Here is a 23,098-nt window from a genome sequence, read left to right on the forward strand (position 1 = left end):
TCCTTGTTAGTAACAATGGGAATAACAGTAGCATCCAAGCCATGGGTTGTCCTAGCAAATAAGATTCTATATGTTCAATCCTGCCTGACACACAGCAAGTGCTCCATGAAATTAGCTGTTGCTTCTGAAGTTAGATTAGACTAAAGGCTTTCCATCTTAGATTTCTATTTGTTACTCAGCTCTCTGACCCATTATATGTAGGCACAAAAGTATTTTGAAAGTCAGTTAAATGGAATTACTGGGAAAGATTTAAGACACTGCCTAGAAGTGTAGATACTAGTGGTCACAGATTCTGAGTTTCAAATCCTGACTTTGTCACTTCCTAAGTGATCTTGGATGAATTCATTATCATTGCTTGATTTGTGTTTTTGTCTATAAAAAGGATGTTTGCCAAGATTAGCACTCAACACAGTGCCCTCAATAAATAGTTGCTATTTTTAAAATATATTCTTATCACTAATACTAATAAATGATAATGTAATTATATTCATTCATTTATTCCTCAACTTATTGTTGAGTGTCTACTCTGTGCTGTGCATGAGTCTAGGATACAGTAGTGAGCAATACACACAAAGTACCTCCAATCTTAGATAACAAATTAATATGTAATAAGTATCAAGTGATAATAAATCCTATAAAGATAAAATAAAGCAAGATAAGTGGGCTGGAGAGTGCCTTATGTGTTGAGGAACACGGTAGTGATCTATTTTAATTGGGCTCTGGCAAGCCTCTAGATAAGGAAATGTTTGAAGCAGAATTACCAAAAAAGCCATGTGGCTCTTAGAGGCGGAAGAACTCTCCAGGCAGGGCAAACAGAAAGTACAGATGCAATGGCTGAGAGGAGAACATACTTTCTTTAATCATAGGGAGTGGGGAGGGGAGGCTATTGTGGTTGGAACAGAGTGAATGAGGGGCCATGCTGATGATCAAGGGTGAGGGAAGCCAAATCCTAAGGGTCTGAATGGTCATGGGAAGTTTTGGGTTGTGTTACCAATGAGTTTTCATCGAGGAGTGCTATGTCCAACTTGAGTTTTCAAAGATTTCATCTTGTGGCTGTTCAGTAATAGTTTGCTGGTGACTCAGATGATAAAGAATTTGCCTGCAATACAGGAGACCTGAGTTCGATCCCTGGGTTGGGAAGATCCCCTGGAGGAGGGCATGGCAATCCACTCCAGTATTCTCGCCTGGAGAATCCCCAGGGACAGAGGAGCCTGGCAGGCTACAGTCCATGGAGTCGCGAAGAGTCGGACGCAACTGAGCGATACAACACAGCACACAGCAAGGATGGGAAGGGAGGCTTTTGCCATCATGGCAACAGAGGATGTGGTATAGTGAAGAACTGGATAGATTCTGGATATATTTTAAAAAAGGAGTAGAGATGATCCTGGCTTGAAAGTAGAGATGATCATGTCGTTGAGGGCTACTAGTTACCCAACACCTGTGTGCAAATTGTAACAGATATGGATAGCTGTTTCCTGCCAGGTGCCTGACAACCTGATGTCACCTCTGTTGGTGAACAAAAAAATGTCCCTTTCTTTCAGCAGACACACCCCTGTACCAGGGCATAGCAAGGCAGTGGGGAGAGATGGGGAAGATATTTTTAGCACTCGCTTGCCCCAGTGTTCCAAAGCTCTTGTGCAGGGCCACAACCCTGGGCTTAAGAGGGAAGATGAAGATGACTCCAAAATCTGGGGCCTGAGCAACTAGGAGGGTAAAATTGCCATTTACAGAGATGGAGCAAATTTTAGGAGGAAAATTAAGAACTCATTTTGGGACATGTTAAGCTTGAGGTGTATATTAGATATTCAATAGGCAATTGAATATACAAGTCTTAGAAAGTAACTGGGATATAAATTTGGGATTCATCAGCATATGAGTTATTATACTACACATATAATATATGTGTTTAATATGTAATATAATAACCATAATCATTCATAAAAATAATATAAGAAAGTTTTATAAACAATTCCTTTTAGTATTCTTTAAATCTTGTGGGTCCTTTTAATCTAGTTTTGTTATTGTTGTGGTTGATATGTACAGAGAAAAACATTCAAGTAGTTTTTAAAAAGATAAGTTAAAATAAGTCCATTTGCTTATTACTTTACCTCTCATTTCTAGAGTAACCACTGTTAAGTTTCCTTTGTATCTTCTAAAATTTCCTATGAATACAGAAATATACATAGGTACAGGTATGTGTCTATCTGAGTATATTTGCTTTTCATACAACAAAATCATTGTATTTATTATTTGCAGCTTTGTTTTTTTAAAAACATTTTTGATAGAGTTTGTTCAAATCACCCTTCACAAATATCACACCAATCTATACTGCCACCAACAGAGTGTAGATTGATTTTTTCCACCATGTCTTAACTAATACTGGACATGCCCAAACTTAATCACTGCCATTTGGTAGTTAAAAAATAGTACCATAAAAATTTACATGTTTTTTTCATATGTTTATTGACCTTTTATTTTTATTTTTCTTTGAACTGCCTTTTCATACCCTTTACACATTTTCCTAGTTTTTAAAAAGGCTTATGGAAGCTCTTTGTGTATTGAAGAAATCAGTCCTTAGTCTGCGCTAAGCATTTTTTCAAATAAATTGTGTCTAGGGTGATTGCTGCAGTGGAAAAATAGCATAGGAGACATGAGAGGCGACTTTGACTACTGAAGACACTGGGAACAGACTTTTCCTCTGTCTCCTCCTTTACTTCCCTCCACCAACCATCCCCCACCCCCACTGAATTCTTTTTTTTTTCTTTTATTTCAGTATCCTTGACCTTGTATGTGCACTACAGTTTTTTAACCTTATAGACTTAGTAAAAATTTCCTTTCAGACTTTTAGTTTTGTGTTTTAGTAGTATGAAGCCTCCTAACTTTAACACAGCGTAGGAGCTCACAATAGGACTGAACTTGGCCTTAATATATGGAATATACTTCCATAATTGTGTTTATGTTTTGATGATAATCAATGGAGAAAACAAGAGAAAAGGAAGCATCAACCATGTATTTTGCACTATGCAAAGGCTGTGAAGTTTTATTTCTTCTCATCCTCTCTGGAAGGCAACTTTTATTGCTCTTACTTTATAGATGAGTAAACAAACTCTAAGTGAAATTAAGAAACTCAGCCAGGATCACATGGTCGAAATTAAAATGTTGGACTGTAACAGAAGATCAGTATGCTTCTGTTGAATTACAAAGTCCACAGTGTTTTTAGTGATTTTTTTTTTCCTCCAGGTTTAACAGAAAAGCCGTCTGAAAAAATATTCGAATCTTACCAGTGTGTTTAGGACTGAGCTGACAGATAAAAGAATATATTAATTCACTTAGCTATTAACCTGTATTAGATTATTGGATTAATAGATATAAGAATACATTGATACATTTAGTACCTTTGGAGTAAATTATTTGACAAAAGAGAAGGAGCATTAAAAGATTTATATGTACCTGTGAGGTCTGTGCATTGTAATTTTTCCATCTAGTTCTAGTTTCAGCTGTGTTTTAATAATTATGCCATGTGCTCTTTGAAGTAGTCTCCTTCCGTGACCCAGGAGGCTTAGCCCCTCAGATGGACTGTTGTGGGATTTAAGGTGAGCAAGCACTCGAGTTTGTGGTTTCTCCTTTGCAGGCGTACAATGGGCACCACCAGGCCTTGGAAGTCCTTCTGCAGTCGCTGGTAGACCTGGACATCAGGGATGAGAAAGGCCGCACTGCTCTGGATCTGGCTGCCTTTAAGGGACATACAGAATGTGTGGAAGCACTTATCAATCAAGGTGCATCCATCTTTGTGAAAGACAATGTAACCAAAAGAACCCCACTTCATGCCTCAGGTAGGTCTTGTCAGGAGTCTGGTTACATTAGTTTTGTGGCCCACTTATAAGTTTGAGTAAATGAATGGCGGCATCTTCCTTCATCCCAATTTTGAAAATATCCTCTTTCTATGTCAAATATGCCTGTGCTCTTCCAAAGTGCTTTTGGCTTTCTGTTCATTTAGAAATGATTAGTGTTCTACATCCAGAGAGGCTCTGACCTTCTTTAAAGGCTACTTTTTTTTTTTTAGAGCAGCTTTAGATTCATAGCAACATCAAAAAGGAAGGTATAGAGGTTTTCCACATACCCCTCGTCCATCACACATGCATAGCCTCTCCCATTATCAACATCCCTCACCAGACTGGCATATTCATTACAATGGATGAACCGACACTGACACAACATGATCATCCAAAGTCCACGGCTTACATTAGGTTCCACTATTGGTGTTGTACATCCTGTGAATTTGAACAGATGTCTAATGACATGTATCTACCATTCTGGGCTTCCATAGGTTGCTCAGTGGTAAAGAATCCTCCCGCCAATACAGGAGATACAGGTTTGATCCCTGGGTTGGGGAGATCCCCCTGGAAAAGGAAATGGCCACCACTCCAGTATTCTTGCCTGGAAAATCCCATGGACAGAGGAGCCTGGCAGGCTACAGTCCATGGGATTATAGAGTCGGATATGATTGAGTACACACACACACATACACGCATATCTATCATTCTGCCCTAAAAATCCTCTACGCTGCATCTGACCTTCTTAACTCAAAAGAGTGTTCAGTACCTTTGGCCAATGGCAATCACAAAACTTTCTGGAAAAAAAAGGGCAAGGTGTATTGTTATCGTCAGATAAATCACATAGAATAAAATCTCATAGCATTTTGAAGCACAAAATTAATGATACTTCACAGCTACTTCATGAAAGGAATTTTCAGATAGCAATCTGCTGAGTATGTTATTCTGCAGTCTAAATGTTACTTCTTCACTTTTGCTCTGATTCTTTAATTTTTTTAATTAAAATTTTTTTTCAAAAAATTTTAATTGGAGTATGGTTTCTTTACAGCACTGTGTTAGTTTCTGCTGTACTGCAACACAAATCAGCTATATGTATACATATGTGCCCTTCCTCTTGAGCCTCCCTCCCATCCCCCACCTCACCCCTCTCAGTCATCACAGAGCACCGAGCTGAGCTCCCTGTGCTGTAAGCAGCTTCCCACTAGCTAGCTATCTTACACACGTTAATGTATATTTGCAAACCCATGGACTGTAGCCCACCAGGTTCCTACATCTATGGTATTCTCCAGGCAAGAATACTGGAGTGGGTTGCCATTTCCTTCTTCAGGGAATCTTCCTGACCCAGGGATCGAACCCAGGTCTCCCGCATTGCAGGCATACGCTTTAACCTCTGAGCCACCAGGGAAGCGTTCATGTATATATGTCAATGCTATTCTCTCAACTTGTCCCACCCTCTCAGCCCCCTCTGTGTCCACAAATGCATTCTTTATGTCTGCATCTCTATTCCTGCCCTACAGGTAGGTTCGTCAGTACCATTTTTCTAGATTTCATATATATGCGTTAATATGATATTTGTTTTACTCCTTATTTTTTCCTTTTTTGGCATTTATTTATTTTTAATTGGAACATAATTGCTTTACCAACACAATTTTGTTCTGACTCTTGATGCATCAGGTATAAAAATAGTCTCTTAAAAAGCTACATGTATTTTTCAGAAAGTAAGTAATTTGCCTCTTCTGTGATTTTTCTTTAATGCACATTAAATAAAACTGTGTCCAGATACTTCTAGACATATACACAGATGACAAGGTAATGTGGAAGAGTTTCTAGCTCAGCTAAGGCATAATTTTCTTTGAGTTCAGGAGTTCAGTGATAATAGCCTTTGATCAGGATAGCAGATATTATAAAGAGAAGTAAGTATTTTTCACTATGAAATAATGGATGTGTTGAGGAAACAAAGGAATGAAAACAGTTTTCAAAAGATTTTGTGATTCTTGTACTTGGGAAAATTTTCTCAGAATGTTAGACTTTGTGGAAGCATTGCCATCCACATCTCTGAATGTTCAAACCACTGAGGAAAAATAATACAAAGATTGAAAAAACATGGTGTTGCTTAATTATCTGGAAGCAATTGTTCCTAGAAAAAACTTTAGCCATGAGGTCAGCAGTGATTGGTATGGTTAAATTATAAATTCTTATTTCCCATTACATTTAGTCTTTTTGGTATTTGTAAGTATTATAAAATTTAATATTCTAGGCATTCTTAGTATTACCATATAGCTTACATTTAGTTCTCCTTTTAAAGTTGCCTATTATTAATGCCAGCATCCTGCTTTAGTTACCGAGTACTTCCTGACACTTACAAAGGACCCATTTTGGTTGTGGAAAATCGCCCTTGTGAACAGGTCAACAATGAAGAATAATCATTGTCATTCATTTGCCACGGCGATAAAGGCTGTAGTCCAATGGAGCCCCCTAGTGGTCAACAGGACTCGCTCCTTTTGGGTGTCCTCCGTGCAATTCGTTGAGAAGGTGCTGGCTGTCATTTGATTTTATTCTCCACAAAATGTCTGCTGTGCAGAAGCTTTAACCTGTGCTTTGAGAATCTGCTTTTCCAGAATCTTTTGCAGCTCATTCGAGAGGCCAATTTTTTTGTTCCAAATCCTGAGAGTACTGTGAGGAACAGGATCCAGGATGGATTTTAGAGGGTTTGGCGTAGATAGTGGTAATGACAGTTGTGGTCTTTGAGCAGCATGAAAAATGACTGTCACTCATAGTCAGGGAGAGGCTGAGCTAGTCTGAGACAAAGCTGGGTTTGGCAGGGCGCAGCAAAAGGAAATGGTAGCATCTTTTTGCTGGAAGGCAATTGGGGGAAAATGTGTGTGGGAAGCCGAGAATTCTAGTGTAGCCACACTTTTAAAATAAGGGGGAATTATATTTACTGAGGGCTATTAGCTAAGTTCAAAAAAGCTACACACGCCCACCTCCCAGCATCTCAACTGCACCTGCCCAAGAAAAACATACTACTGTAGGAATTAGTTTGCTCTCCAGCATACTGGATGTGCTCAGTCACTTCAGTCGTGTCCGACTCTCTGCAACCCCATGGACCATGGCCCGCCCAGCTCCTCTGTCCATGGGATTCTCCAGGCGAGAATACTGGAGTGGGTTGCCATTTCCTTCATACTGGATGAGTGATACGAATTAGATGATTTTTCCCCTTTTTTAGTTTAGGCAAAAATAAAAATCCTCGAAACTATTATGATTATGACTATTTGAATTTGAGCATACCCCAGGAGATAGTGGAGGACAGAGGAACCTAGTGTGCTACAGTCCAAGGGATGGCAAAGAGTCAGACGTGATTTAAGGACTGAATAACAACAACAGTTTAAAGAATATCAAATTGATATAGAAAAAGGAATCAATCAAAATATGCTGTATTTCATGAGTATTATAAAATAATACCACCTGCAGTATTTAGCTATCAGTCCTCTGCTAATTATTTTCTTTTAAGCATACATTAAACCTCTTGCATATTTCACCAGTGCTAACAGACTTAATGTAATTTTTAAAACAAAAAGCAAAAGAGCAACAACATTTCTACAAGATTTCCTCCTGAGGTACATAAATGGGATGTTGCTGAGAATTAGCTGAATGCAATGATCTACAAAATGTGGATATTATCCCTGTAGTTAATTTGAGTGGTGTTGATGAATGTGAGCTAATTCTAGTATGTATTGTCCCTGAAAAATGTGTGTAGTTAAATTAGCCTTCTCTCGTGACTGGCATGCAATAAAAAGGGCTGTAAAACACAGCTCTAAGAAGAGCCTTTATCAACCTAACATAGCTGCATCTATTCCCTTCTCTCTCTACAACCATAACAAGGTTAATGCAATGTATTTTATGGTGTTCTTATTGTTCAGAGAGGAGAGAAGGTCACGTTCAGAATTTTAAATATATTTGTTCGCATCCTACTCCCTGAGTAGAAAATCATGTCTTTTGCAAGGCTGTGGGTTCCATTCAACAAGCTAAAGGAAAGTACCCTACCCCAGGGATTATCAGCCTGGGAGGTGCTTCCTGACCCTGTGACACCAGGGTCTTCTTCCTAAAAGAACATCTTGCCTGGTGCCCACAGAGCTGGGTGAGTCCATGGGTTCCACCCCAGGCAGTCAAGGCCAATGGAAGATTTGGGCCACGCTTCCTGCCCATTGCCAGTTCCCACCTGGGCAGCAGAGTGAGGAGGGGCAGGGCCTGCTGCCCCCAGTCAGAGCTCAGCAGGGGAGAGAGAGGGGAGCAGAGGTGATAGAGGGTGGGAGAAGGCAGAGAAACAAGGGCTTTGATATGAGGAACTTAGACGGAGAAATCCTCCAGCCCCTGGGGTGAGGAGCCATCTGTGAGTCTTCTGGGAGTGCCAATCAGCAGTGAGCCAATGGCTAACATTGCCAGCTTGAGGTTTGACTTAAAGTCACTAGTCATCAGTCAGAACGTCTACCTCAGAATGTGAAATGATGGGGATAAGAAGCAAACTCTGTTCCCATCTCCCTTCCTCCCCTCCTCTGCTCCCCTCTTCCCTCCTTCTCTCTTCTGCTCCTCCCCTCATTCACCTGCTCTCCTCTCCCTCCTCCTCTGCCTTCTCCTCCCCCTTCAACCTTCTTTTAAAAAGAGCTTGAGGTGGACTGGACACAGGAAGATTGTACAGAGTTGGGAGACTCTCTTAGAGGAACAGAAGGGTTACCCAGAAAGTGGAGAGAGATGATCGGTTCTGTAGGAGTAGGTAAGAAAGGATGTCCTCTTTAAGGAAAAAAGCCTCTATACAGCATCCAGGAAAGAAAGTTAGATGAGAACCACAGTGCCCTGATAGGAAGAAAGTGGAGATGGGTTGGTAACAGACGTATTGCCAGCTGTGCCCAGCAGCTGGCACTAGCTGGACACGGGATGTCCATCAGCAACAATTCAGTTCAGTTTAGTTCAGTCACTCAATCTTGTCCCAGCTCTTTGCGACCCCCATGGACTGCAGCATGCCAGGCCTCTCTGTCCATCACCAACTCCTGGAGTTTACTCAAACTCATGTCCATTGAGTCAGTGATGCCATCCAACCATCTTAATCCTCTGTTGTCCCCTTCTCTTCCCGCCTTCAAGCAAGAATTGGAAACCACCAATTTGAAGTCCAAATAAATTTTATTTCGGAAGGATCTATATGGTCTGTTAAAAGAATGTCCGTTATTTTCTTTTTCAGTAATTAATGGTCACACGCTGTGTATGCGGCTATTACTAGAAATTGCAGACAACCCAGAAGTTGTTGACGTGAAAGATGCCAAAGGACAGTAAGTGTTCTCACACCTGGGGTTGACATTTCAAATCACAACTGATCAGTTAATTTGTTAAACAGCTAGGAGGTCTGAATGCTGAAATTTGGTGTTTATACTGGGATGAAATTGATGGATGAGGGTCCTAGAAGAATGAAGTAGCTTTGTGCTGGAGTATATATCCAAGAAAAATGTGTGTGTGTGTGTGTATCTTGATGAAAAAGGGCTAACTTTTTATATATGTACCCTTGTTCTTTGGCTTTTTAAAAATATTTTCTCATTTGTTCCTTTTTTCTATTCACTTTTACCCTCTTCTGAAGCTGCTACCATCTCATTTTTAAATTAATAATGGAATAGGACAGACCTCAAGATGTTATCACCTCCATAAAAATCCTTCATATTTTTATCCTTCTTGTGTTATTTTTCCCTGAGTATTTTCCATCTGTTAGCCTGTTCTCCCACCCAGTCTTCTCTTACGAATAGGAAACGCAGAGCAATAAAGCACTGGTGACTCACCCCAGATATATGAGTTCATGTTGAAGACAGAACTGGGCCTCACTTCCTGGAGCCCAGCACTTGGGTCTTTTCTCTGGACTTGTCCTCCTTTTCTTTAAGGCAATGGAGCTTTGTTCAAATGAAATACTGAACCGAAATCCAACATAAAAGACTATAAAAGTAGTTCACAGTTGCTCTGATGGAAACAAGAGCATCTCTTATATACACACATTCCCTGCTCAATTGATACTTGGCCAATGCTGCATAGTTCTGAAAATGATGGGATTCAAGTGAGCATCTTGAGGTGGAACTTTCTTCTGCCCTACTCATACTGATCATTCCACTGCCACCATTCCATGTGGTCATTAGAGACCAGAGGCACATAGCTTGTTCCAGGTAGTAGAGAGCAAATCGGGGACACTCAGAAAATACTAAGCAATTGTCAAAAAGGGAGAGAGACTGAGAGAGAGAGAGAGAGACAGAGAGACAAAGGAAGAGAGGAAGATGCTCCCACTGGAAGTGATGAGTATTTTTTAATCTTCTTTTTAAAAGCCCATTCAAATAAAAACCCACAATGAGGTATTATCTCATGCTGGTCAGAGGGCCGTAATCAGAAAGTCTACAGACAATAAATGCAGGAGAGGGTGTGGTTAAAATGGAACTCTCTTACCGTGTTGGTGGGAATGCAAACTGGTACAGCTACTATGGAGAACAGTGTGGAGACTCCTTAAAAAACTGGGAATAGAACTGCCATACAACCCAGATATCCCACTGTTGGGCATACACACCTAGGAAACCAGAATTGAAAGAGATACGTGTACCCCAGTGTTCATTGCAGCACTGTTTACAATAGCTAGGACATGGAAGCAACCTAGATGTCCATCAGCAGACAAATGGATAAGGAAGTTGTGGTACATATACACAATGGAATATTACTCAGCTATAAAAAAGAACTGCATTTGAGACAGTGCTAATGAGGTGGATGAAATTGGAACCTATTATACAGAGTGAAGTAAGTCAGAAGGAGAAACACAAATACTGTATATTAACACGTATGGAATTTAGAAAGATGATAACAACAATCCTATGTGTAATACAGCAAAAGAGACACAGATGTAAAGAACAGACTTTTGGACTTTGTGGGAAAAGACGAGGGTGGGATGATTTGAGAGACTAGCATTGAAACATGTATATTACTGTATGTGAAATAGATGGCCAGTGCAAGTTCAGTGCATGAAGCAGGGCACTCAAAGCTGGTACTCTGGGACAACCCCAAGTGATGAGGTGGGGAGGGAGGTGGGGGGGTTCAGGATGGGTTAGACACATGTACCCATGGCTGATTCATGTCAATGTATGGCAAAAACCATCACAATATTGTAAAGTAATTATCCTCCAATTAAATTAATTAATTAAAAAATAAAAGCCCAATTTCTCTCTTTTCCTAGAACCCCACTAATGCTTGCAGTAGCGTATGGACACAGTGATGCTGTTTCATTGTTACTTGAAAAGGAAGCAAATGTAGATGCTGTTGACATCATGGGCTGCACAGCTTTACACAGAGGGGTATGTACATCTTCCTTAGCTTTAGTCAAGCAATTCTGTAGTGAACTTGTTTCTTCTTTTTTTTTTACCTCCTTATGAATTTTTAGTAAGAAGATTGTTGCCTGAGATAACCAATTAATCTCAGTCAGTCAAAAAGAAATTACAAAATCTTTTGCAAAGATAAAATAATGGCAGGTACTCTGAGGTTCTGCTCTTGAGTTGCCATGTTTGACTGTGATAATAGATACATGAACACCTATTGTTGCAAGACTTGGTTCTGCTTTCTGATTGCATGCACATCATAGGAAATTTGCAAAAAAAATCTTAAAGCACAAATAACAAAATAGTAATCTCTAGTAATCTTACCTCCTGGAGATAACCACTTTTTGATATATATCACCAATCTTTTTTCTAAATATAGATTTGTTTTAAATCTTAAAAAGAATACTGAAGATGCTATTTGGAACCTTTTTTTTTCTTATAGTATATCAAGTACCTTTGTCCATATCACTAAATATTTTTCTGCCCTATCTTTTTTAATCCTCCATTGTGTGCAGGTGTTGTAATTTATTCTGATGATTACCTAGTTTTGAGTAACCACGCTATTTTTAATTGTTCTTTATTACAATGTGGGCCCATTTACCACCTGAAGTATGTACTCTGCTGAAATAAGTACACTGTGTGTAATTCTTCATAAACACCTGCTGAACTGTTTTTTAAAGTATATCAAGAAATCTAAATGAAACAAAAGCAGAAATCAGGAAATTGTTATTTAAAGATGGTGCTGACCACCATGATCAATGACAAGAAGAGGAACTCTAAATGTTTAATGCCATAATCATAGATCTTATTTTAGGTACTTTTTGGTACTTCCTATGGGCCACACAGCAGTCTGGGAGCCTTTACATATCTTATTAGTCCTCACAACAGCCTATGAGGTCATTATTACTGTCCTCATTTACAGGTGGGTGTTTCTCTGAAGTAGGATAAGAGTCTTTTCCCTTAAGACCTGGGTGTTATGTCCACTTACTTTGAGCCTAACCCCACTTAGTCAACAACTTTGCTTGCTGAGTCTTCTTAGATTTGTGTTGTGTTTTTAATTGCGATGTTTCAGATTATGACGGGACATGAGGAATGTGTGCAAATGCTGCTGGAACAAGAAGTGTCGATTCTGTGTAAAGATTCCAGAGGGAGGACACCCTTGCACTATGCAGCTGCTCGTGGCCATGCCACGTGGCTGAGTGAGCTGCTCCAGATGGCACTTTCCGAGGAGGACTGTTCTTTCAAAGACAACCAAGGCTACACGCCACTGCACTGGGCTTGTTACAATGGTGAGTTAATTGTCACTTGACTGATTCCAGTAGACTTCCTATCCCAACACTACTGTGATCTCAAAGGAAGTGAGAACATAACATGATGCTGTAACCAAGGTATCCACTCTTTCTGCATTCAGATACTGCAAAACAAACAAACAAAAATACCTTTTTTAGAAAATATTTTTCCCTCCGTGGCTACCATGATGCCATATTGGAATGAAAAATCACTTCACACTTTTTCTTAACCAGTAACATGTAACTCCTCATCAGAACTTCTGATGAACTAACTAGTTTAAATCAGGCTTTCTTTTCTATATGAGATAACCAGGGATCCTACAAGGAATTGAAATAATACAGCTAAAAACAACCAAAACAATATGATGTAATAATGTCACAATTGACAACTGGTAGGCACATGATTTATCTTTCAGCATTGCATTTTTATGTCACGTAGTCCCATTTATTTAGTTATACTTGCTACTGAGGAGATTTAAAATTCTGTGTTTCACTTATTTGAGTAGAAAAAGTTCAATGCCTGATAATTGTTACATTTAAAAAATACTGAAGCCTCTAAAGTAAAATTAAGTCATTTCCAAACTTACTTTTTGATGTAATTTGGTATTTATTTTTCATAATTCTCCCTTGAAAATGTAAATCAATATATATGTATGTACATCTCTTTTAAAACTAGAATTCATATAACAAATATTCTATAACTTTTCTTATTGTGCACTCAACATTCTATTGCAGATAACCTTACAAATCAATATGTATCTATATACATTGATCTTGTTAATAGTTGAATATTTTATATCAGATAAATAGGTATAGACATGCATGAGTATGAGTGTGTATATCAGAATTTAATATTTATTCAACCAGATCCCTGTTGACGAACATTCAAATTGTTTTTAGGCTTTTTCTCTCATTACAAACAGTACTGGAGTGTGTATGTTCATATCATGGTACTTTATTCTGTTAGATAAATTTCCAAATAAAATAATAAATAACAAAATAAAATAATAAATTTCCAAATAAAATAAATGATGAGGGCTTGTATATTTTTAAACTTTAATAAATTATACCATACTGCTTTAGTATGGCATAATTTTTACCGCACCAAATGTAAATAAAAGCTTTTGTTAGCCCAAGGTGATGTTAATCTTCTTAATTTTTGTCAATTTGAAGGACAAAAAAAGGGTATCTCATTTTATTTTGTGTTTTCTTGTCTAATTGTGTACTGATTTATGTATTTGCATTTCCTCTTCTGGAAATTACTTTTTCCATCTATTGCTCATTTTTTCCCTATTGAGTGGTTTATCTTTTTTCACACATTTGTAGGAGCACCTTGTCTTAGAATATGAATCCTCTCTGTGTTATGTGTGTTGCAAACTTTTTTTTCTCAGTTCACTATTTGTCTTTGCTCCTTGTTAATGATATCTTTTTCCATGTAAAGATTTTGAACTTTTGTGTAGTTGAATCTGTGAGATTTTTTCTTCTATGGTATGTAGGTTTACAGTCTTGCTTAAAAAGATCTCCTACCTCTAAGCTTATATGAATATTTTCCCATATAGTTCTGTTGTTGTTCTATTGCTAAGTCCCGGTGGACTGTATTAGCACGTAAGACTCCTCTCTTTTCCACTGTCTCCCAGAGTTTGCAAATTCATGTCCATATGTTTCTTACTGTGCTTCTGTTGTTTTATTTATCCATAATCAATTCTTCTATTAAAATTTTCACTTAGAAACTATGATTATTGGGTCCAGAAAAGTTTTATGGTGCTCTAACTGTATCAGTTTAAGATCTTTCATTATGTTTTTATTACGATCCTCTTTTTTTCATTGGTTCTGACCTCAGTAAGAGTCAAATTTTCCACTTTTGCAGTTTGGTTTTGTTCCCTCCCGGCCATGGGAGGATTGTGATTTTTTTTTTTTAATTTACTTGCTAATGGGTAAGGTCACCCTAAGCCCCATGTGAGTTAAGCTGCAAGATCTATCTAGCACTGGAAAACCTACAGGAGGGGGGTGATGGAGTGCCAGTGTTGATTATAACAGCAGGTGGCAAACCTCCCACAGACCACATTTTCTCCCGTGTGGAGTTGGATGGGGCGGGGGTGATAGGTCTGTCTGTTCTAAGACCTCTCCAGGTACAAGCAGGGGAAGGGGAGCAGGCCTATCCTAAACAATCCACTGGAATCTACACTTCCAGTGTAGTCTTCCAGATTGGAAGTTTAAGCTCCCCTCTTCCCAGAATCTCCTTCACTGAGCACTTTGAAACACTGAAAGTCATTCAAGGATCCCCAGTCCTACCTACACAGACCTTTACATTGAGATTCATATAGCCTCCAAGGAATGGTTTGTGTAGGTGCTGCCCCAAGCTAGGTCCTTCAGGGAAATTCATAGTAATAGAGAGGTTGAAATGTCTGGGAATATTTGAGTGACAGTTGGATATAGTTAGAAAGCTAAACAGTATAACTGACATAAAATTAGGGGATTTGTATGTTCATTACTTCATACACTTCTCAGTCCTCCTAAAAGCGAAGTTTCACTTTTTTTCTCTATAGGTACAAAAAAAGTTTGACTTATTTTAGTACTTAAAATTGTTCAATCAACATAATTCTGGGGTAGATCAGAAGAGAGCTCTAATTTAGCACGTAACTCAGCCAAGAAGAGGTTTCCAGGGCAACAATCCATATTCCAAAGCCAAATAGCTTTACCTTCTTGCCTTAACAATTGTATGAGAACATTGCTTCACAAACCTCATGTAGGTCCTTTATCAAGTAAATTTCCCATCATCCTGTGACATCAATAGGGCAGGTATTCCTTCTCCGATTTTTTTATATGTAGGAAATGGAGGCTCATAGATCACATAACAAGTAAGCTCACAGAGCTGGGGCCTTACTTAAATTCAGTTGATTTGAAAACTACCTGCCATTTTGTTGAAAGTAATTATTCACATTTGTTCATCTACTCACTAAAAAATACTTAGTGGGTCCATACTATTTTTCAGGAACTGTTCTTCAGATCAGATCAGATCAGTCGCTCAGTCGTGTCCTTGGTACCCTTTTAAATACCATATAGTGTTTTACAGTCAAAGCCCTTTAACCTGCACTATCATAAGTACTGTTTTTTATCAATCACATCTTCCTCCCTTCCCTAGGGTGCATAATTATAAGTGAACCTATTCATCTGGGTAAAAGGGAAATTTTCTGCTCTAAATATGGACAAACTGAGGCATACCTATGTTAGGCACCTATCTACTAAGAGCTGTGAGTATGGTAGAATTGTTCCGCTTGCAAATGAGGTCTCTTTCTCGTCACTGCTTAATTTATTCATTATATCTCAGAACACCTATGAACATAGTTAAAAACATTTTGACATTTAGTGAATTTTATTCCATGGAGAATGATCATTCAGCCAATTCAGGAAAATTCATGGGCCAGAATTCAGTACTTAATGAAAAAATAGATTTCATTAAACAAAGTTTCATGTTAGAAGCTCTCTAAATTCTTTTGGTTCCTTGCAGGTAATGAAAACTGTATAGAGGTACTTTTGGAGCAGAAATGCTTTCGAACATTTATCGGTAATCCTTTCACTCCACTGCACTGTGCAATGTAAGTAGAAAAACTGGAAGTTAATGGTGTGGCTTGAATTCTTTAAACCACACCTAGGGAAAGGGCTTTTGGCAGAAGGAAAACGCTTTTAGATTACAGATAAGACCAGTATATTCCATTTTGCTGCTAAAGGCAAATAAGTCTGATATCAAAGTGTAGTATCTAATGTTAATGATTTTTCAGGAGCTTTTTGTGAAGTGCCGTGGTTCCAAGGTGGCTCACAAACCACCCAGGGAAACGGTAGAAAGGGGTGGACTGAGAAACAGTACCCACCATGTGAAGAGCTCTTCAGGTGTATCAGTAGTCACGCTTGTCTGCCAAATGCTAAAAATAAGTTGGGGTTAGCAATATTATCCCTGTGGATAATTAGAAAGACATTTTATTCCAGGAAGATTTCATATATGGTAATTTTCCAATCTTCGTAATGTTGAAATTCTTCTTTGGTAAATGAAACTTTTGCTCAAATTTTGTATCAAAATTTTTAAATGCATCAGATTATTAAAGATACAGTGCATAGAAAGATGGAGTAGGAGGGGATATATAATTTTTTAGAGAGCAATATTTTAAATTTTTAAATCTATTTTCATTTTAGAATAAATGATCATGAGAATTGTGCATCATTGTTACTCGGGGCCATAGATTCCAGTATTGTCAATTGTAGAGATGACAAAGGCAGGTAAGTGATCCTAAGAGCATGGCTCTTGTCTGTTGAATCTTAGCCTTCTTTGTGGCTCCATAGTGGCCAAACATCTATGTTTTTGATTGAAAAAGTAATATATATACATATTTTTAAAAATTAAGTGTAATAAATGACATATAAAGAAATTATCCTCTTAGTCCAAAAGCCCTAGCCTCTTCCACTGAGAAAACTACTTAAAACTGTTCTTTCTAAATTTTTATTTTCTTCCAAATATTGTATATAGATAACTACATAAATATATAAAAACATATATGTTTATATTCTTTTTATACAAATGAGAACATTCTATATTAATGTTCTCCTTTTAACATATCTTGGAGATCTTTCCACACCAGAACATATATATTTACCATATTCTTTTTAAAGCTTCATATTATTCCATTTACTGGATATGTTATAATTTAATCAGCTTGTCCTCCTTTGAAGAATATTCAAGTTGTTTCAGAATTTTGGTGTTTTAGTGAATGGTGCAATGAACAGTCTAGTACAAGTATCTGTTTGCATGAGCAAGTGCATCTGGGAGATAAAAGTGCTAGAATTGGAATTTTTTGGTTCAAAGATCATAGTGTTTAACTTTGATAAATCATGCCAAATTATCCTCCCAAAGAAACCAACCATTCACATTAAATGATGTAGGCTTTTTTTAAAAATAGCCAATTATCTACAAATCTAAGGCCTAATTTTGAAAGTATGTTTATCAATGATGAGAGAGGTCATTGGAACTCAAGATTAAAGGGTCAGTAAAGATGCTGATTTTATTATCAGGACCACTGCCTACACCCCCCAAATCTAGGGGTGCTGTTCACATAGGTGACACTTCAGTGTCTACCCTGAATGGCTTTTGGGGGAACCTGGTCACCATCTCTCTAAGCCAGTAAGTTTTAAATCCCTAAGATGACACCATGCACATGTTTCTCAGGCACATATAGAAAGGGAGTGTGTTAAGTTTATAGGAAGCTAACATCATACCTGTTTTAAATCGTCAGGACACCACTTCATGCAGCAGCATTTGCTGATCACGTGGAGTGCTTGCAGCTTCTTCTGAGACACAACGCTCAAGTGAACGCGGCAGACAATTCAGGGAAAACACCACTGATGATGGCTGCTGAGAACGGGCAGGCTGGTGCCGTGGGTATGTGCTTGACTTGTGGGCTTGGAGTTTAGGCCTGTCTAAAACCAAAGGCATGTAAAGTTGGGAAAGTGATCATCCTCTCGGTATATACATGTTAGAGAAGACCAACATTGTATTTAAGCCACCGGATCTGCTGCTGCTGCTGTCACTTCAGTCGTGTCCGACTCTGTGTTAACTTGGTTATTGATAGACTTTGTCAATTAATAACAGTGAAATCTGTCAACATTTAGAAACCAAATAGAACAATAGAATCATTTTACCGGGAAATAACAAAACTGTAAAGACAATTAAAATTAATGCCTGTAGGGACTTCCTTCGTGGTCCACTGGGTAAGACTCCATGCTCCCAATGTGGGAGCCCGGGTTTGATCCCTGATCAGTAAACTAGATCCTACGTGCCTCAACTAAAGATCATGCATGCTGCAGCTAAGACCTGGAGCAGCCAAAGAAATAAAAATAAATTTATGACTATGGAATTTGGATTTGAATAGAACAACTATGGCAATAAAGTGGCTTCCCTGATAGCTCAGTCGGTAAAGAATCCACCTGAGGAAACCCCGGTTTGATTCCTGGATTGGGAAGACCTACTTGAGAAGGGATAGGCCACCCATTCCAATATCCTTGGGAGAATCCTCCCACAATGCAGAAGACCTGGGTTCAATCCCTGGGTTGGGAAGATCCCCTGGAAAAGGGAAAGGCTACCCACTCCAGTATTCTGGCCTGAGAATTCCATGGACCATATAGTCCATGGGGTTGCAAAGAGTCAGACACAACTGACTGACCTTCACTTTCATGGCAATAAATTGTTCCTTTTTTCTTTAAAAATATTAGTTATGGTAATGTGAGTATACAAATTTAAAAGCATTATTGTTTTGGTAGTAATTTCTTCAAAATGCATGTAATTAGCATGTAGTCTTAGTAACTATCTTTTGGCTTTTTCTGCAGATATTTTGGTGAACAGTGCCCAGGCTGACCTGACTGTGAAGGATAAGGACTTGAACACATCCTTACATTTGGCTAGTAGTAAAGTATGTAAATGGATTTGAAACATGGTTATTTTAGTGTAATGATAAAATGATAATAATAATACCTAAATCTGTCCATCAGAAGTGTGTGTATCATGGCTCTTAATTAAGATGTATGTTTTCCCAGGATGGTGTCATTCTCAGTGAAATCAAAGGGGGAAGCAAAGGGCAGACCCACACAAATGGGTTGATGGGCTATGCTTTTCAGGGAATTTGCCACTTGAATTCTTGCCACAATCTGGTTTGATGCTGCCACTGAATCTGTCTTCATGGTTGTGGTATCATATTTTGCTTTTAAACACAGGTTAGGAACTTAGTTAAATGGCTTCTAAAATATAAGCAGTTCCACATGTTTTCATTTATTCTGCTTGAAGACATTGTAATAACACAGCCAAAAATACTCTTTTATGAGGCAAATAAATGTATTCATTTAGGTATGCTTCTCTTGTCTCCCTTTTCTTCTGGTACGTAGTTCAGTGCAAAGAATGTGTTTGTTTTAAGAGCATCATGTTCACATATAGCTTAAGGTTCCTGCTTCTGTAAAAAAATAAATGTATGGTTTTATGAGAGTGGGATCATACTGTTGGATAACCTGCTTTCATTACTGAATCATATATTATGAATATCTTCCTTTCAGACATCATATATTATAGTGTTTTATAAGATGTATGGAACCCTGCCTTAGGATTGTGCTACCCTTGATTCAACCCATCCCTTATTGTTAAACGTTTCCTTGTTTCAAATATATGCTACTACAAATAATACTAATTGTAGTATAATAATCTGAATAAATCCCTAAATATGAAATTAGTGAGTCTAAGGCTATGAACACTTCTAAGACCAAAATGCCCTGTAATAAGGTTTTAACCATTTACATTCCACCAGCAGTACATGACAATGAAAACTCCATAGACACTTCTAAAATTATCTTTACGTGTTTCCCTTATAAGGCATTGTAATATGATGCTAGTTGACACCAGTGATGGTGGTTTGTTCCAATATCGTTGTATCATCAAAGGTGTTATCTGTACCCAGTGGTACCAGAAGTCTCAGCTATTCCTTTCATTGGTTACATTTTCCCATTTCATGATCCGCAAAAAGTGGGTACCACAAAAAGTGCTCAGGTTCCTGAAGTTCATGTCAAGTTGTGGTGTTTTCATGAATATAAGTACAATGCTTTTCAGACTTATTGTGCAAATGAATCCCCTGATAATCTGGTTCAAATGCAGATTCTAATTTAGTAGATCCAAGAGTGGGGCTTGAGGGTCAATATTCTAACTCCCAGGTGATGCTGATCCTGCTGTTCTGCTGGGCCACATTTTGAGTGTCAAGGGTTTAGGAAGTGGTCACCCCTTAACCAGGCACTGGGCCTGAAGTTCCAAAAGGGTCTCTATTTTATTAGTTAATTCTTTAGATTTTAAACTATCATTAGTCATAACATATAGAGGTATCTTTTGAATGAGGAATAAAAGAATGACCTTTGCTGGAAAAGACTCTATTATATAAGGCAGCCAGTGATGAATGATACAGATAACAGGTACAATGGGAATTCCAGTGATAGGTGGATACTGAGGTGGTATTTGAAGGCTTGAGGAAGGAGATGGGACTTGACTTGTGTTTAAAAAGCTTTGTTGAAGAATTTAAAGGACACTCCTAATTCTACTCTCTGTTTATCTGCTGACCTAGCTGACATATAGCATCAACTTCAGCTCTCTGGACAGTAATTCTAAAAGTTATCGTAAAAATTATAATATTTTAGATCAGATTTATATTAGTCAAGTCCTAAAACACCTTATTTAGAATCTTTGAAAATCTAGGGCTGATTAACCATTTGCTCTTAGAAGAAAATGTATTATTCAGAAAATAGCCTATTTTGATATTAGGCAGGGAATACATGTTAAATTTAAAGCATACTGAAGTGATTTCCCCAGGACATTTCTGTATCTCTGTTCCATTTACTTATCTTTTTTTCCTTCGTTAGGGTCATGAAAAATGTGCCTTGTTAATACTTGACAAGATACAAGATGAGAGCCTTATTAATGCAAAAAACAATGCACTGCAGACGTAAGTGTGACTACTAAAGTGTGACTAAGTCCCAGATTCATAGTCATTTACTCGACCAACAATAAAAATGTGCTATATTCTAGGCTAGAGTTGGGGGACGCAGTGATGAAAGACACAAATCTGGCTTTTCCTTTGTGAAGTTCATGGTCACTATCTACAATTGCTGACCAAGCTAGACATTTTTAGTTAGAAATTTTCTTCTGATATGCCTTCATAGAATTTTGTGAGGTCTGTGTTTTTCCTTGCTGATATTTCTAAGGTAGTACTAAAAATATAGTGGTTGTTAGAAAATCTTATCAGCCTCCATATTTGAGGATAAACTATTTTTTAAATGTATTAGTTTTATGTATTCTTACTGGAAAACAAGTTTTATAAATCAGGTTCCCAGAATATGTTTGAAGCATTTAAGCTATTTGTGTTAATTATATTTTAATATAATTCAGTGTAATCCTTAGCATGAAAGACCTAAAAGCTGCTTCATTTTCCATTTTAGGAAATTACCTTTGCATTTGTTTTAAGATGCAAAGAATATATATGCAAAGAATATATATGCAAAGAAATATAAGAATTTTTTTCCATTAAGATTTTTAAGCAGAATATATTGTTTGACATTATTCTTTAAGATATTCTAAATTCAATAAAACTTCCTTTCATGCCTTTAGTAATAACGAGGTTTAAGATTATGTATATGGATGATAATGACATCAGTCATATTGATTTCATATTGATTAACTGTGTGAAACAGTGATTCAAATACTGATGTAGAAAGCAAGGGGTAAAGAACCTTCTAGAAAACACACCAGAACTTGAGTTCTTTCTCTGGCTCCCTGTGACTTGTCACTAAGGTTGTTTGAGGTGTAAAATATTTGTACAATAATATCTGCAGAAGAATTTGGGCCAATGTGGAAGAACAGTTGGATCTTTAGCTCTTCAGAAATCGTTTTTGAAAAAGTAAAAATACTCGTGTTATTTATAGATTCTCAAGTCCTTTCTTTCTTTCAACTACACAGACTACTCAAAATGCCACATTCTCATACAAATATGTATTGCGGTTGACACTCGGTGTTGTCTTTTTTTCAGACCCCTCCATGTGGCCGCACGCAATGGCTTAAAAGTGGTCGTTGAGGAGCTGCTGGCCAAAGGGGCTTGTGTACTTGCTGTAGATGAAAATGGTAAGTGGGAAAAGTAAGCCATTATTTCAGGTGCCAATGCACCTGCTGTGAAGCCAGAGGGAAATGGGAAAGCCAGGAGCTAGTTTAAAAAAGCAGTGAGAACTCTCTTTCCCTTGGAAGTTCCCTGTGTGTGAGCAGTCAACAAGGATAATTTGTCCTGTCTGTTGTTGTAAAACACATAGTCTCCCTGCAGTCCACCAGCGCCTTCCATATGCATGTCATGTTAGCAGCTGGTCTCAAACTCCTCAGCATGGGGGTTGAAATATGTTAGATACACTAAACTTGGTATTCGAATGAAATTTTAACTGCACATGCTGAAGAGTTAGGGATCACATGTGTCATGGGTGCATGCTCAAGGGCTCAAATTAAAACATCTTTGTATTTCAGTTCATTCTGAGATCAAACCTCTAGGTATTATTTTGCAGAACAGATCAGAACTTGTATTTTCAGTATGGATATTTGGGGAATATCCAAAAATTTTTAAATGAACATCTAGGCTTGAAACCTTCTTCTGATCTATACCACATTTCTTTTCTGAATGAACTAACTCTTAACAGAAGCTTTCTACTCTGTTTCCTAAGAAATTTAGAAACTCATGAGTATGAGAATTATATTAAACTACCATGCCTTTTAACTTTGGGGAGCAAAAGAGGAACTTCTGGATATTTATCAATTCAGTAGTTTTTTGAATGTGGCATTAATTGTGGCATTTAATTCAAGTATTATAAAATGTATTAACATAATTCAACTGCTTATTACAGGTATTGGAATTAGCAGCTCATGCCTATTTCTCAGAAGTAAGCAGCCATATGACATCATTAGCTGACTCCTATTAGTTTTGGTTTTGCAGCCCCATTTATCCTAGCATGTACCCCGCTCTGTCCCCAACCTGACTCATGTAGGAGA

General features: G+C 37.9%; 1 protein-coding gene across 5 annotated transcripts in view; it reads left to right on the top strand.

Annotated features, from left to right (window-relative positions):
* Window positions 1-23,098, top strand: part of ANKRD44 (ankyrin repeat domain 44) — a 311,092-nt gene that overhangs the window by 282,319 nt on the left and 5,675 nt on the right. For all 5 annotated transcript variants that reach the window (XM_070388779.1, XM_070388790.1, XM_070388784.1 and 2 more), the window contains exons 18-27: window positions 3,632-3,833; window positions 9,067-9,154; window positions 11,077-11,194; window positions 12,288-12,504; window positions 16,013-16,100; window positions 16,693-16,776; window positions 17,787-17,932; window positions 18,877-18,959; window positions 20,938-21,020; window positions 22,101-22,192. In XM_070388779.1, the coding sequence (XP_070244880.1) occupies window positions 3,632-3,833; window positions 9,067-9,154; window positions 11,077-11,194; window positions 12,288-12,504; window positions 16,013-16,100; window positions 16,693-16,776; window positions 17,787-17,932; window positions 18,877-18,959; window positions 20,938-21,020; window positions 22,101-22,192 (1,201 nt within the window). The remainder of the gene's footprint in view (window positions 1-3,631; window positions 3,834-9,066; window positions 9,155-11,076; window positions 11,195-12,287; window positions 12,505-16,012; window positions 16,101-16,692; window positions 16,777-17,786; window positions 17,933-18,876; window positions 18,960-20,937; window positions 21,021-22,100; window positions 22,193-23,098) is intronic.

Source organism: Bos mutus, chromosome 2 (assembly GCF_027580195.1).
Source record: "Bos mutus isolate GX-2022 chromosome 2, NWIPB_WYAK_1.1, whole genome shotgun sequence".
Classification (NCBI taxonomy): Eukaryota; Metazoa; Chordata; class Mammalia; order Artiodactyla; family Bovidae; genus Bos; species Bos mutus.